The 14,147-nt window shown below is 42.7% G+C and overlaps 2 protein-coding genes across 2 annotated transcripts; one reads left to right on the top strand and one right to left on the bottom strand.

Moving 5' to 3' along the window:
- The first annotated feature begins 649 nt into the window (after window positions 1–649).
- On the top strand, window positions 650–3,258 carry LOC111228559 (glycine cleavage system H protein, mitochondrial-like). Its single transcript, XM_022754525.1, has 5 exons — window positions 650–823; window positions 1,064–1,146; window positions 1,253–1,316; window positions 1,911–2,042; window positions 2,674–3,258. The coding sequence occupies exons 1-5, from the start codon at window positions 673–675 to the stop codon at window positions 2,769–2,771; spliced, it is 528 nt and encodes a 175-aa protein (XP_022610246.1). The 5' UTR covers window positions 650–672; the 3' UTR covers window positions 2,772–3,258.
- Window positions 3,259–3,870: 612 nt separating this feature from the next.
- Window positions 3,871–8,811, bottom strand: LOC111228558 (deoxyribodipyrimidine photo-lyase-like). The gene is made up of 10 exons (XM_022754524.1): window positions 8,767–8,811; window positions 7,073–7,409; window positions 6,737–7,021; window positions 6,300–6,611; window positions 5,986–6,158; window positions 5,795–5,879; window positions 5,446–5,678; window positions 5,066–5,260; window positions 4,753–4,978; window positions 3,871–4,625 (listed from the first exon to the last, which is right to left on the bottom strand). Exons 1-10 carry the CDS (start codon window positions 8,809–8,811, stop codon window positions 4,081–4,083), a joined length of 2,436 nt encoding a protein of 811 aa, XP_022610245.1. The 3' UTR covers window positions 3,871–4,080.
- Between the last annotated feature and the right edge of the window lie 5,336 nt (window positions 8,812–14,147).

The raw sequence follows: 14,147 nt of genomic DNA, 5'->3' as shown, positions 1-14,147 counted from the left end.
AAGATGATTTTTAATGAGAAAATAGGGCTATTTAGTTGCTCTAATAATATGGGTTTCAGGTCTCTCTGGAGTCGCTGGCAAAAAAAAAAAAAAAACTCAAGGCCAAACTCTATTTTTAAAAAGAAAACCTAGAATTTGAGGTTTTGATGGGTAAAGCACAATATTATGGTGACCTATCATTAAAAAATGAACTCAGGATGGCAAGATGGTTGAAACACCAGCAAGAAAAAATAGGAAGGCATTATTTCAAAATAAAACAACAAAACCAAATTTTAATAATCCAGAGCTGTTAAGAGATTTAGGCACTGTGATGAACGTCTTCATTTTGGAAATGACTTGTGAACAAAGAAGTACACAAGTAACAAAAGAAACGCCAAAGGTACACATATAGGCAAACATTTCAATTTTAATTTCAGGTGAACTTTATTGGAAATGTATTGGTAATCATCCGGTTTTTTGTGAATATGGCTGTTCAGTGGAGGATCCGATCTGTCCGATCCAAAACATTTGATCTAAAACATGATACCCACCTTGCTGCATGGAAACAGCCAACTCAGTTTATTTTTGTTGTATCGACAATGTTATCCTGATCAGTGGAGGGCAGTAAAGCGCCACCGGTGCCTCTGATATCCACGAAGAAGAGCCCCATGTTCTCATCATTAAGCGACAAACATGGCTGCCTGTGGGCTGTTCCGCTCCCTGTCTTCCAACTTTTCTACAGTTTTGCCTTTACTTACCCGCTCGGCGCCGATTTCTCCTTTGAGGCTGGCATCGAAACCTTATTTTCGGAGAACACTAGCCTCCTCCAGCCGATTATTAGCAGGTATGCCCGCCTTTGTGAATGTGTTGTAGTGTCGCGCATATTAGCTTAACATTTTCGGTAGCTGTTGGGTAGCATTAGCTATAGAGTAAAGGACATGGGAGCAGAGGACGCTGCAGCATGTCTGGGGTTTCCTCCTGGTTTTCATACTGACCGGGGATTTAAAACAAAAAAAAACAAAAAAAAACGTAAAAGTTTGGTGGGGAGATCTGTGTGTTCTGAGTCTGTTGTATTGTTTTGCAGCACTTAAATTCACAGACAAGCACGAATGGATTCGAGTAGAAGACGACGGGATTGGGACTGTCGGTATCAGCAACTTCGCGCAAGTAAGTCCCCTGGCTAGAAGCTTACACACAAACGTAACAGCACAAGCGCACATACTAAGTAAATGTTTGTGCTATTACCTTTGACCTTGCTTTCTGCCACTCACAGGAGGCTCTGGGAGATGTTGTTTACTGTGGACTGCCAGAGGTGGGGACACAGCTGGCGCAGCAAGGTATGAAGCTGTGGCTTTGGCTGACATCACACCCACTGCTTAAGTACTGATATGAAGGGGATTAAGCCTGATCACACGTAACTCGTCCAATCAGTAGCTGGTAATATTAATATTACATTACTGTTGAGACATGAGATGGAGTGCTTGGGTATGTGTTGATTGATAAATTAAAAGAAATTAAAGTGCAGAAATGTCAGAAATTTATTTTTGAAACACTGCCGGGAAATAGTGACAAGTTTTCAACTGTGAAAAGCCCTCCTCAGAAAAATGCCCATCACAACTCCACAGAGCCAGATGGGATGTCTTCAGATGTCTTGTTTTGTTCAACCAAAAGTCCAAATACCCAGAAATATTTAGTCTACAATGATGTATGACAAAGAGAAGCAGGAAAATCTCTCATTTGAAAGGCTGTAATCAGAGAATGTTTGGCATTACGTCACTGTTTTTGCTTGAAAATGGACTAAGACAATTGATTATCAACTGTTTTTTAAACAACTTAGCAATATTCACCCCTGCCTTCTGTCTAGTTGCTGTTCTTCTGACATGGCTTAACTTTGATATAAATGCATTTGTTTCTAACTTTTAATGCCACAGATGAGTTTGGAGCTCTGGAAAGTGTAAAGGCAGCCAGTGAGCTCTATTCCCCTTTGACTGGAGAAGTTGTAGAGGTCAATACACGACTGGCAGACAACCCTGGTCTGGTCAACAAATCCTGCTACAAAGATGGTAAGCACACATGTAAAAATACATTGTCTAATCCATTTAGATCCTTCACCAGTCTTTGTTTAGACAGTTCTAAACACTGTTACTGCAGTTATCCTTTGACTGGTGTACATCTTGTACACGGTAAGGACATGAAGCTCGTCTTGTACAATTAAAATGAATCGTCTCTTCAATTAATTAACCTGTATGTCTGTACCAGTGGTTTTGCACTTTTTTTGTTTTTCCTACCTCCCAGACAGCAACTAGGTTTTATTACAATAACAAATATGGAAATCCACAAAGAGGCTTGAAACTTGATAACTTGATGATCAATGTATAGTTATTCACCACTCTGAACATTATCTCCTTTTGCTGTTGTCAGAATTACATTATCATTGCATTGCTCATGTAAATTTGACAACAGTAAAGGGAAACATAAAATTCACTGTGATGGATTACCTAACCCATGCAAGTTAAAGGCCTAAAGTTTGTTTTCACACTGTAATTGATGAAATAAAGAACGCCAATGGCTGCCTGGAAAAGACTGCTTTGGTGATGTTAAACATATGTGACTTAAGATAAAAGGGATTGCATATGCAAAATATTGGCATGGTCCTTGACTCTCAGCTTAACCTGATTCTACTATTACATTTAGGTTGGCTGATGAAGATGACCATTGGCAACCCTGCTGAGCTTGATGCTCTGATGGACGAAGCAGCCTATGAGAGATACATCCGCTCCATTGAGGACTAACCTAACACCTCCTAATAAGTGCTATGTACCCTCTCTCCTTTTCAAACACCACTGGCAGGGAGATGCACTAGATGTGCCTGTGTCAGGAACAACACTATGCTTAGCATCCACCAGCAGAGCTCAAGAGCTCTAGTTTGCTGACCTGCCAGTGTTGTAGAGCTGTGAACATTAGGAATCCTTTATCTACTGTTAAAGACTGACTTTAGGGGACCTGCCAGTCTGCACTCACTGAACTCAACTGAGTGTTGAGTTCTTATAGCCTCAAAGCCCCAAACAGAAGACACTGAGACTCACAGTCAATAAAACATTTTCCAAGCATTTCTGTCAAACATAAACTTGAATTTCTATTCTAGGACGTTGTTAGATGTTAAAAAGCACTTTGGTCGTTATGGTATTATTAATTATGTTGGTCTACATTGCATGTATGACAGGTACACTGTAGACATGGGACCTGTATGATAGAAAATAAACATTTCCTTACACATTCTTTTGCCTCTCATTTTTTATTTCCCTAAGTTAAAATAATTACAACTTGACCTATAATTTCTCTCAATGTAACTGCACATCTTTGGCATTACACAGGTAATGAACAGGTGATATTCTTGACACTATGTCAGGGCATCACATCATATAAATGCTATTTGTTCATTTTCATTACTTAAGCTGTTCTTTTTATTTACTTGTTTAATGTTAGGCAACATTTCCAGCCTCAAGTTAGATCTCATTATACAAATGTATATAAAAAGGTAGCTAAAAAAAAAATTCAGAACACAAGATTGGAAACCAACACCACCTCCAATGTAACTGGAGACTTTTGATACACACGAGATCCCAGCTTTTCTGATGCTGTTTACATCAGCTTGCAAACTGTGAAACAGGCATATATTTTGAGAATGATCTTGTAAGAAACATTGTTCCCCATGTTCCTTTCTCCCCTTGTTCTCACACTTAACAATGTACAGTATATGTATAGTTACGTGAAACACCTCAGATTTCCATGACAAAAAGTAGCCCTTCAAGAAAGGAAGCTGCACCAAAATATTAGCCAACTTGGACCAATGTTTTTGACAGAGGCAAGAATAATATCATTGCTCATTACCTGAGATTATACTGAAAACTCAATGTACAAAATTTTAAGAGCATTTTGCAACCCTCTCACAAATGTTCTCAGTTGTCTTAACACAAACAAATCGGTCCTTGCCCCATGTCTTGCACTTAGAACCTATTTTCTGTAATATTTTTACGTTTGCATTTTAAGACCAGTAACTGGTCTCTTAATACCTGTAAACTTAAAGTCTTAATGTCCCGGTCACCTGAGTGAAGTAACAGCCCCACCAGGCACTATAGAGAACCTGTCCTTGGCTGTTGGCGTTCGTCTGGCCCTGCCCCGAGGGGCTGCAGGCTGAGGGAGTCCCTCCATTCTGCGATAATCCTTCTCCAGCCTCTCCTTGCGCTGCGCTCCCTCATACATCACACTGGCAGTAAAGTCTCTCTCGTTAAGGAAGGCAATGGTCTCATCCCTTTTGCGGCTCACATACCCCTTTAGAACAGCATTGTAGGGATTTGAGGCAGCGTCTGCATCGGGATCTTCTAGCTGGTGTTTGAATTCCATGCGGGTGATAACAGGCAACAGGAACTGTTTCCCTTCTGCCACCACACCACCATTGCTGTGTGATAAGCCGAGGGCCTCTGAGACAAGGCGTGGGGGCAGAGGCACCAAGTCACAGCCTGTGCGCTTATCAACATAATGTCCAAACTCTTTCCGCACCACAGCTACATCTTGCAGAGACTGGCTCCGTCGCTCCTCTAGATCTGTAATTATTCGATCAGGATATGTCTGGCCAAACACGACACCTAAACAGTGAGGATTGCAAGGAAAGGAGATTTCTGTGTCATGGTTTGAAAAAGTTGTAGTTTTTTTGGATGACAAACTAATTTCAGAAAAAAAGTCAATAGGTGACCACACAGCCACTTTCCTCACCTGCACGTCGAAGCATAGATGCAGGACATTTCCAAGGTTTATGAATAAGCTCATCAGGCAGATCCGCAAGTTCAGGACACCATTTCCTAACATAGCTGCCGTAGGGGTCACAGGTCATTGCTGCATCGACAGGGTGCATGACAAAGTTCCAGTGGTCCAGACCACACATGCCCCCATTCTGCCACATCATAGCATCTATGGCAACATCTGCATCCACTAAGGTGTCCTGTAAATGTCAGATAATGTCAGTGTATGTTGCTATACATGATATCTATATGAGTGCATTCTGTGCCTGTATATGTGAATGTCTCACCTGGAACCAGCGGTAGCCTTCCTGCCAGGGCAGATGGAGGTATGCAATGAGGAAAGACGCCACCACATGTCTCATGTAGTTGTTCATCCAGCCTGTCAGCCACAGCTGCCTCATAGCTGCATCCACCAGAGGGTAGCCTGTTCGACCACGCTGCCAGGCTTTCAGGTGGCCACGATCACTGCTCCACCGCAGAGCCTGCAAATACCAGTAAATGAATAACGCTTTGTAATAAACATTGTTTTTCAGAGTGTTATATGGGCTTTTAATGACTTAAGAGGAAAGTTAAGCGTACATTGCATTTATGTGTAACGCTCAAATGTTTATTTGTTATCACATAAATGCAATGTACCTTTCCTCTTTAGTCTGTAGCCAATTTCTACCTTGTATGGAGGTCTGAGAGATTCCCAGGGGAGGTCAGGAAATAGTGTTAGCTGCCAATAGGCCAAATCTCTCCAGGCCAGTTTGCGTTGGAACTTTGGGGGTCGACAGTGTGCCCCTTTGGCATCCCACAATAGCCAGCGTGGGCTGAGCTGACCAAAGTGAAGGTAGGGAGATAGACAGCTGGTGTTCGGAGCATCCGCCCTTCCTGACTCTTTTTCATACCTATAAACACCTAGGAAACATGGAAGTAATCATAGGTGACTGGTACTGTTAAATGAATGCTATGCTTCTTAACAGTACTACAAACACAATGTATGATCTTTAAAATGTGCATGCAAAGTGTCTCACCATCATGGAGAAAGGCCTCTAGCTGTGCTTGTGCTCCTTCTTCACTGAAATCCCAGGACTTGCGAATGTTAGCTGCCCAGTCAATCTGAATGCAAAAATGAACACAAGAAAATATTAAGGACTGCAGGACTCGTAATTGTATTCTGGGGTTTAGCTCGGCTCTTGAGGACTGCTCTGCTGTAGTTACTGACTGTTGTGCCATCCTTCCTGCGGGGCATGCGTGCCAGCCCGAGAGTGTCCAAAGAGACACCCTGAGGCCAGTGAGCGGGAGTGGGGAGAGATGCTGGAGGGTCAAGAGGAACCCCTAAGGCAGATCCTGGGTTCTGTCTACAGCAGCTCATGAAGTGAGACACTGAACCTATTCCTACATCACAGAAGAAACAAACAGAAGTTCAGCAAAAATGGCCATATTGCAATTCAGCTTGGATTGCTACACACGATCCAAGCTTTAAACACAAATATTTAAGAAAGCCCAATGCACCATGTTCGCCTTATTGTGACTAACCTCTGAGTCCCACACCCTCCGTACTGACAGAGTAAGGGTCTCTGAGACAGTAAGAATGGAACATCCTGCATTCAACACCATCTTTCTGCAGATCTGACACCACCACGTCATCCCTCTCCTTCAGCCAGGGCTCATACAGCGCATTGGCCAGGACTGTTCTCGCCCCAGTCTTCTTTATCAGCTCCTTAAGGGTACACAGAGAAGATCCCACACCGTCCCCACCTCCATCTGCCTTGAGGAAGACGAGGTGGCTGCCAATGGACTCCAGAGACGAACAGAAATGAGACAAAGCTTGATGAAGCCAGTATTTACCTGTAAAAAGAATAGAAAGTATGATTGCAAACAGTTTACAAAACGGTAATTTGGTGAAAAATATATGGAGAGGCCAGTCACCACAATAGAGTGCCATACTTAGAAGGGCAGTGATGTGAACTTACAAGCTCCCCCCACAGCCACAGTAATCCCAGGTCCTTCCTCTTCTTCAGGGCTCCAGATGAAGACAGGTATGACAGGTGCCCCAACCTCCAATGAGCCAATGAGAGCAGGATTGTCGCACAGTCGCAAATCCCTCCTAAACCACAGTAGTACTGGTTGCGGTGCTGACAGAGAGCAGGGCAAACCTACAACCTGCTGGCCGCCCGCTTTACGCCGTTGTCGCCTGTTCTTAGAGCGTTTTGGTTTCCCCGATTGATTCAAATCTCCCTCTTTTGTCATTTGGCCACCTTCTATAACCAACTCTTGTTTGGAAAATGAGGCAGATGGTTCGGAGACACACTCAGTTTGACTTGTCCCTGGTGTCCCTTTATTATATTTGTCAACATGTGTGCTTTTCTGAAGCTCAGTCTCTCGGGTTGTCTGTGGTGGGCACACCATGCCCCAGGGTCCACTTTGTGCTGAGTGGGAGTTTTTTTTCCTGCCAGCTACATCTGCTAATTGGGTGTGGCTGCTTCCCTGAGGCTGAGATACTGAGGTCAGTTGAACAGAGCTGCTTTGATTCGGTCTGTCTTTAGGCTGCTGAAGTCGGGACTCTTGGCTGGGGGCTGCAATCTGGTGATCTTTCATTTCCAGTGCAGAGAGAGCCAATGCAAGTTCCAGTTCATCATCTTCAGTCTGTGATTGAATTAGAAGAACCCATTATTAGTACTGTTAAAATAACCGCTTAGTTGTTGGGGTAGAGGTGACAAATTTAATGTGTGATATTTGCAATTACATGTGCAAATAGTAACAGTTCAAGTGTAAGACAGCAAGTTTTTGTGTTTAAAAATACCTTCATTCTACCCTTCTCTACCCCTTTGATTAAAAACTGTACTGAGTTTAGTGCGGCATCTTTTACAATACATAGGTTCTTGGGTATCTTCAGTTTGTTAATGCATTTTTGATGGTTAAGACCCTACAAACCTTCGGTAAAACCCCACAGGTGTTTTCACTTATTTGAGCTGATTAGACCTCTTCTCAGGACTGTGTGGATGTGTACAGACATCTCTCTGACTCCCTCTTTGTTTTGGTTTTGTTGCCATCTTTATTAGTGCTAAATTTCTAATATAATAACAATTATACTGACACTTAATATTTTTGTTTGATTATTTTACGAACACTTAGTATTAATGACCTCAAGTAATTCTTGGCAGAGCTCTGCCGAGCAGAGGTTTAATCAACCAGAATAAGTGAAAACACCAGGGTGCTTAATAAAAGGCAACTTTTAAAACACCTTTTTGATTACACATATTGGTATTTGTTATATATATATATATATATATATATATATTGATATTGTTATAATTTACTTCTTTGTGTTTCACTTTAATTAGAGATATAAACACAATACTTTACACTATAGTAACAATACATTATTATTGTGACATAGGTTACTAGTGTAAGAGTCGAATTAAAAAAATGTCAGCACATATGCATTAACTTTTAGCTCATTTGGGTACCACACAATGTCACCAACACTGTGGGGCAGCTGCTACCAGCACAGGAGCTAACAAGAGCTTACCTGACAGAGAGCCAGGTACAGCGACGGACTGACTGTCAAACACATTAGCATATTTAATAAGGCAGAGGTTTGCTATTTTCCTCCGGAAAAAGACAGAAAAACAAAAGTAGCTCAAATTCCAGTGTAAGTGTTACTTCAATTTAAGAGGTACGGGAAGATGGATCCAACGAGATGTCCATATTTCTCTATTTCTGTTAAAGCCGAGGTAAGTTAACTACATCGCTGTTTGGTAACACGTTAGCCATGACAACTGCACTTCACAGTTTAGCTCATTTGGATTTTTATGTTTGTTTTTTCGCCTCTTGCAGTGGTCAAGAACCGCTAACCGCAGCTCAAAGGGGTAAGTTTTTTTTTTAATCATTTATATCTGTTGGTGTTTCTTTTCTTTCAGATGCGTTTTCATTTGTAACTTTGAACCTCTTTGCAAAGCAACGTTTTAAGTATACTTACATTCAACAAACACTCACTGACCACAGAGAAATACTCCTGGTAGATGCCGGTGAGGGTGGAGTACATGGAGCAGTTGGCCGTGGACAAGGGCCGGATGAGAGACGGGAACTGTGAACGGGTCTCCTGGTGCCCCAGGACGGACAGACACATCGCAAAGAAACCCTCAGGATCCTCTCGACCCACCAGCACTTCTCTCAGCAATTTTCTCACCAAGGTTTTACTGTCTTCAGCACCACCCGCTGAAGGAGGCATCTTCAAATGAAAGGTGACGATATATATTATAAGTAAAATGTTATAAAAGTTACCTATTAATAGTCTAGTGCACCGTTTGAAGCTCAGTCATTTACACGTCCTGAACCTACCCTCTGCCGGTTATCAAACAGCTAATTTTGAGTTACACAAGCCATGTGTCTGTGTTTTGTAACCTGCAAAGCTAAAGGCTTGTAATGGGTCAATTTCACCAGTAGAGGGCATACAAGTCTAATAAATAAGAGACATGTAGGGAGGCTAGTGAACTCCATGGGTGCTTTAACTGCTTTTCATATGTGAGTAACAGTTGTTCAGATTTCTTCAATTTAGCATTAAGATTGAAAGATGTGGATATAATAAATGCTGTAGGAATTTCAGTTTTGTGTTATACACCTATCTCTCTCTCTCTGCTTCTACAATATATTCACTTCTCTACCAAATCATACCCATCAACTAAAATGTTTCATGACAGGGGTCCCCACAAGCTAAATCCAATCAAATAGAGATCCTTGGTTCAATTTGACCTGATGTAAAAATGGTGGTGGGGGGGGATCTCTCCTAAGATAATCAGTTGTCTCATTTTTACAAAGCCTTCATCTTGACAGGAATGTGGTCCTTTTCAAGTGCACCCTGTGATGTGAGACTGAAAAACAAAGCCAGGGAGACAGTGTACCCAGCAGTGAATTTTAATCATAGTCTGTATTCACTTTGAAAGAGGTTGCTAAGTAATAGATTTTTTTTAATGACACCATGCTTTTCGGCAGGGAACAATGATTTGTGACACCTGTGGCCCAAACTCTAAAATGGTTTACACAGTTGGTAAGTTCTACTCCTGAATTACAGAAATCAAGTTCTTATTTTGTTCATGCTAAAATATTCTCAAGCATTCATCTAAAATCTAACTCAGGGCTTCATGTACAGGAACACACAGTCTCAATTATTCAGACTTTACGTGAGAAGCGGTCAGAGTGTATGGAGGGAAGATGTGTTGAGAGCTGTGGTATGTGGAGAGAGCTAGACAGAAAGTGAGGGAGAGAGAGAAAGAGATTGAGAGAGAGAGAGAATCAATAGTGTTTAGACAGAGAAGTGGAGTCTAAGTGTGTGATCAATAGAGAGCAGAGAGGAGAGATTAGCTGCTTTTCTCTCTCAAACTAACACTGACAAATTGGTGAATTGGTGTATCGGCCCTTGGGCTAAACGGATTGACCTGCTGTTTCCATGTTCTACCGTGTACTGTCAATAAAGATCTGTGTTCACTGTGGCTCTCAATGAAGAGAGTGAATGAAGCATCGGAAGAGAGAAAGAGGGAACATAAGGAAGCGAAATGGAGAAGTAGAGAGGGGGAAAAGCAAAGTGCAGCTCAGGTGCCAATGTAGCCTCGATCCTCACAAAATGTCCACACCTCTGTCTCATTAACAAATACGTGCACTCACATGTGCATCTTTGTGCACACTGTTATAAAACCATAATAACGTCTCCAGGAAAATTAATGGAAAGACAGATTAAAAACTAAGTGAGGAGAAACGGGCCACTGGTGTAGCTATTTGCAACTCATAAATCATTCTGACACACCCACGCGCATGTAGACACATGCATAGACACACACACACACACACACACACATACACATACTGTAATTAACCACAGGCTATTTACTCTCTCCTGCTGTAAATTAGACATGCAGACACAGTTATTACATTAGGGGGATCTGCCATGCAGAATACTAACAGGAGTAGAAACACACATACATACACACACACACACACATACACACACATACACATACTGTAATTAACCACAGGCTATTTACTCTCTCCTGCTGTAAATTAGACATGCAGACACAGTTATTACATTAGGGGGATCTGCCATGCAGAATACTAACAGGAGGAGGAGGGCACATACGTACACACAACAACCCACTCATACAAACATAAACACTCACACATACATGTACACAAGAAAGAGGGTATGGAAGAATCATAGACTGACGGGAGTGAAAATGAAGCTGCAGCACAGAGAATAGGGGCCCCCAGCTCTTTGTTCCCTGCTGCATTTCATTATCTGAAACGCCAGCCAACGCACACGACACACACACTCACACACACACAACGCACCTCCCCCTTCCCTAAAGCTGTCTGCCTCCACTCCATGCACACAGCACAAAAAGAGAGGAAAATAGAGATACTGCGTCAGTGCCATTCACTGGCATCTGGACTCGGTCATGACAAGCATGTCTGCATGGTCATCCTGAGCTGATTAGCCGGTCCAGAAGCCGCTCTGAGTTGAACAGTTCCCCTCAACCTGCCTCGACAGAAAGCAATATCCCATAAATTCTATTTTAAGCAGAACAATAGGTGATGAGGACTTGATTAAAGCAGGTATTGATACTCTGTCTTGGGTGGCTTGTCTCCATTTAGTTCATCTGAAGTTTTTTTCTTTTTTTTCTGGCAGTCCACCTCTTTCTGTTTATGTGTGTGTGTATGTGTCCTCTGGTTCCCCCTACCTCCCTCACCCCTCTCTGTCCCTCTTTTTTCCCACGGTGATCGATAGCTCATTACAATCATTGACTGCAGCTCATCAGCACCTGTTAAGGTCTGGAGAGAAAGGGAGAAGGTGCATGTGCGTCACAGAGTGTTTTGTGTGATGCGAGCCTATAGATAAATATAAAAGATTAGTCTAGGATGAGTCAGAGTTGAAGTTTGACATTTGAATGGTTATTTTCCGATTCACATTCATTGCTGCAGGTGTCTAGTTTGTCGCCGCTTTATGGTCCATGGTCTTGGGGAACATCTTATTATGCAACTCACGTGGGTACCACGGTTTGTTGCTATGGTGATTGCCAAGGGAGCCAGAGTATTATAGGTGTTTATCCTAGACAGGAGCAAGGCTACTCACCGTCTATCAGGACACGCTTCAATTTACCACACAGTTTGGACCACACATTAAGATCAACACAGCCACAGAGGGACAAAGGGAAAACACAGTACACAACACAGCCAGTTGTTGACGTGATTTCGTGGATAGACTATTCACTATTCATATTCCTGGAAGAAAGACCTTGTTCAAACACTCAGTAGTTTGTTTAATGCGTCACTGTGGGGTTTGTTATTTGAGAGGACAGACTGTGAGCAGAAAGAAGCAAACAGAGAAAAAGAGAGAGACTATTAGAAACTACAAACCATGGTTAAAGGCAATGAGAAGTGTGTAAAAAAAAAAGACAAAAAAAAAGAGACAATGGTGAGACCTCAAGAAGTCCTCCGTGGATTTGTTCACAGGATGTGGTCTAAGAAAAGAGGAAAATTGGCGTAAGAGTGTGAAGTTTGAAGGAAAAAGGGATATAAATAGAGTGATTACAATGGAGGACTGAAAAGAGAACAAGTCTCTCAACCCATGCATAAATTACACACATCATTTACATATTCATTATGTTTTGTGTACTAATGAGAGTATTTGCTTAATAGCTCCACCACCACTGGCAGCTTTTGTTTGACGTGAGAGATTTAAAGAGGAGAAAAAACAGAAAAACAAGGGAGCAAGGGTCATCTTGGTGAAGTGGGCGAGGTCAATGGCACACAATCGATTTTACTGATAATCAGATCAATCATATTGGTGTATAGTAGTTGTGTGAACAAATACAACCTGCACAGGGCTCTTAGAGATGTGAAACAAAGCACACATGATGGGGGGTTGGTAAAAGTTAATTAAAACAACACAGGCTTTCTCCAAACTCAGGGCTCTCTTCGTCTTTCTCTTCTTGTCTCGGTGGAATAAGTAACTGCTGCAGTAATTACCTACAGGGCAGTCACTCAGAGCATTCCTTCAGGTGCCAAAAAAGTCTCCCAAATGACAACAAAGACCAGCGGTTTGCGGTGTGCATTTAAGAAATGAAAACTTGTATATGCGTTGATTGAGTAATATTATGGATATACACAAACACAGCATTTGATACAAACACAGTGTAAATGATTCAGAAAGTGGATGAATGAAATGAGGGGAAGAGAGAGGGATGTAAATGTAAAGACAGGGGGAAGGGCAACGGAGGGATGAGCTACAAATGAGAGCGATGGCGGTGGCAGGTTGGCACAGTGCCATCCAGTCAGGACTTGAGCGGGGGCGGGCATGGGCATGGGCGAAGGGGCGAGGAGAATAAGAATGGAAGAGGAAGAGAAACAGACCTCCATACTGCTGCCATAGTGCCACCTTGGCACAGGCACAATGGGGCGAAACAAACAGCAGAACGGGCGGAGAAAATGAAGATATAGAAAATATCAGAGGACAGCGAAGCATAGAAGTCAGCAAGATGCCAGCAGACAGAGGATGACTCAGATGTAGATGGATGAAGGGAAGCAGGGAAGGATGTTGAAGAGGAAAATGGAGAATACTACGAAACTCTAAGGTGTCATTTCTGGTGAACATTGATCATATGAAGAAAAACGGCGGCAAAAATCCTACATTCTATCCATTTTCCGACTTTTCTTTCTGTCTATGCCAGTCACTGCGTGCCAGCCAGCGGGCACTGTGCCAGCCTGCAGTCATGGCGTACCCGAAGCGATCAAGGCGGTCGGCATAGAACTGTCTTAGTCGAAGACAGGAGGACTCACCTCTAAGGAATTGCTGCTAATCACCGTTTGTTTGCTTGGACAAAGCCAAGAAGAGGTGCCCAGGCAACGGTTGCCAGCGATTCTGTGATGGCATCTTTTCAGTGGCAGCAAGGGCACGGGGAGAAAGATGGCACACTGCCAAGCCAACATAACACATACATTTGTAAACAGAAACCTCCATACGGTGAGCAGAACATTTCGGATGCCGTCAATGTTTTTGGCGATGGCATCCCCTCAAGGGAGAGACCAGAAACCAGAAAGATGGCACCATGCCAAACGCAAACTGGGAGGCATTCACAGGCGCCATCAGAAGCTGTACAAAAGCGTAGTAAATGCAGGCACAAAATAGTAGGAGTATGTTGGAACCACAGCCACAGATGCAACTGTGGTGGGAGTATGGGAAAAAAAACATTTCCTCGTTGCCAACTCATGCCTGCTCAGTGCCAGCTGCTGCGCTGGAAGGAAGCTGCTGCCCATTACAAAGAACTGAGACGAGGGATCGTACCATTCCATTATGGAGAGGAAGAGCATGTGGAAGAAGAGGAGTAATGA

This window comes from Seriola dumerili, unplaced genomic scaffold, assembly GCF_002260705.1.
Source record: "Seriola dumerili isolate Sdu_G_001 unplaced genomic scaffold, Sdu_1.0 BDQW01000219.1, whole genome shotgun sequence".
Lineage (NCBI taxonomy): Eukaryota > Metazoa > Chordata > Actinopteri > Carangiformes > Carangidae > Seriola > Seriola dumerili.
The sequence above is the reverse complement of the archived record's forward strand: the minus strand, read 5'-3'. Positions and strand labels throughout refer to the sequence as shown.

Bases quoted from the DNA above. Each gene is read 5' to 3' on its own strand.
- LOC111228559 (XM_022754525.1), top strand. From the start codon at position 673: ATGGCTGCCTGTGGGCTGTTCCGCTCCCTGTCTTCCAACTTTTCTACA. The intron at 824-1,063 runs GTATGCCCGCCT...ATTGTTTTGCAG, and splicing joins CTCCAGCCGATTATTAGCAG to CACTTAAATTCACAGACAAG. The intron at 2,043-2,673 runs GTAAGCACACAT...TATTACATTTAG, and splicing joins CAAATCCTGCTACAAAGATG to GTTGGCTGATGAAGATGACC.
- LOC111228558 (XM_022754524.1), bottom strand. From the start codon at position 8,811: ATGTACTCCACCCTCACCGGCATCTACCAGGAGTATTTCTCTGTG. The intron at 6,159-6,299 runs GTTAGTCACAAT...TCTGTGATGTAG, and splicing joins GGAGGGTGTGGGACTCAGAG to GAATAGGTTCAGTGTCTCAC. The intron at 5,679-5,794 runs GTGAGACACTTT...CATGTTTCCTAG, and splicing joins AGAGGCCTTTCTCCATGATG to GTGTTTATAGGTATGAAAAA.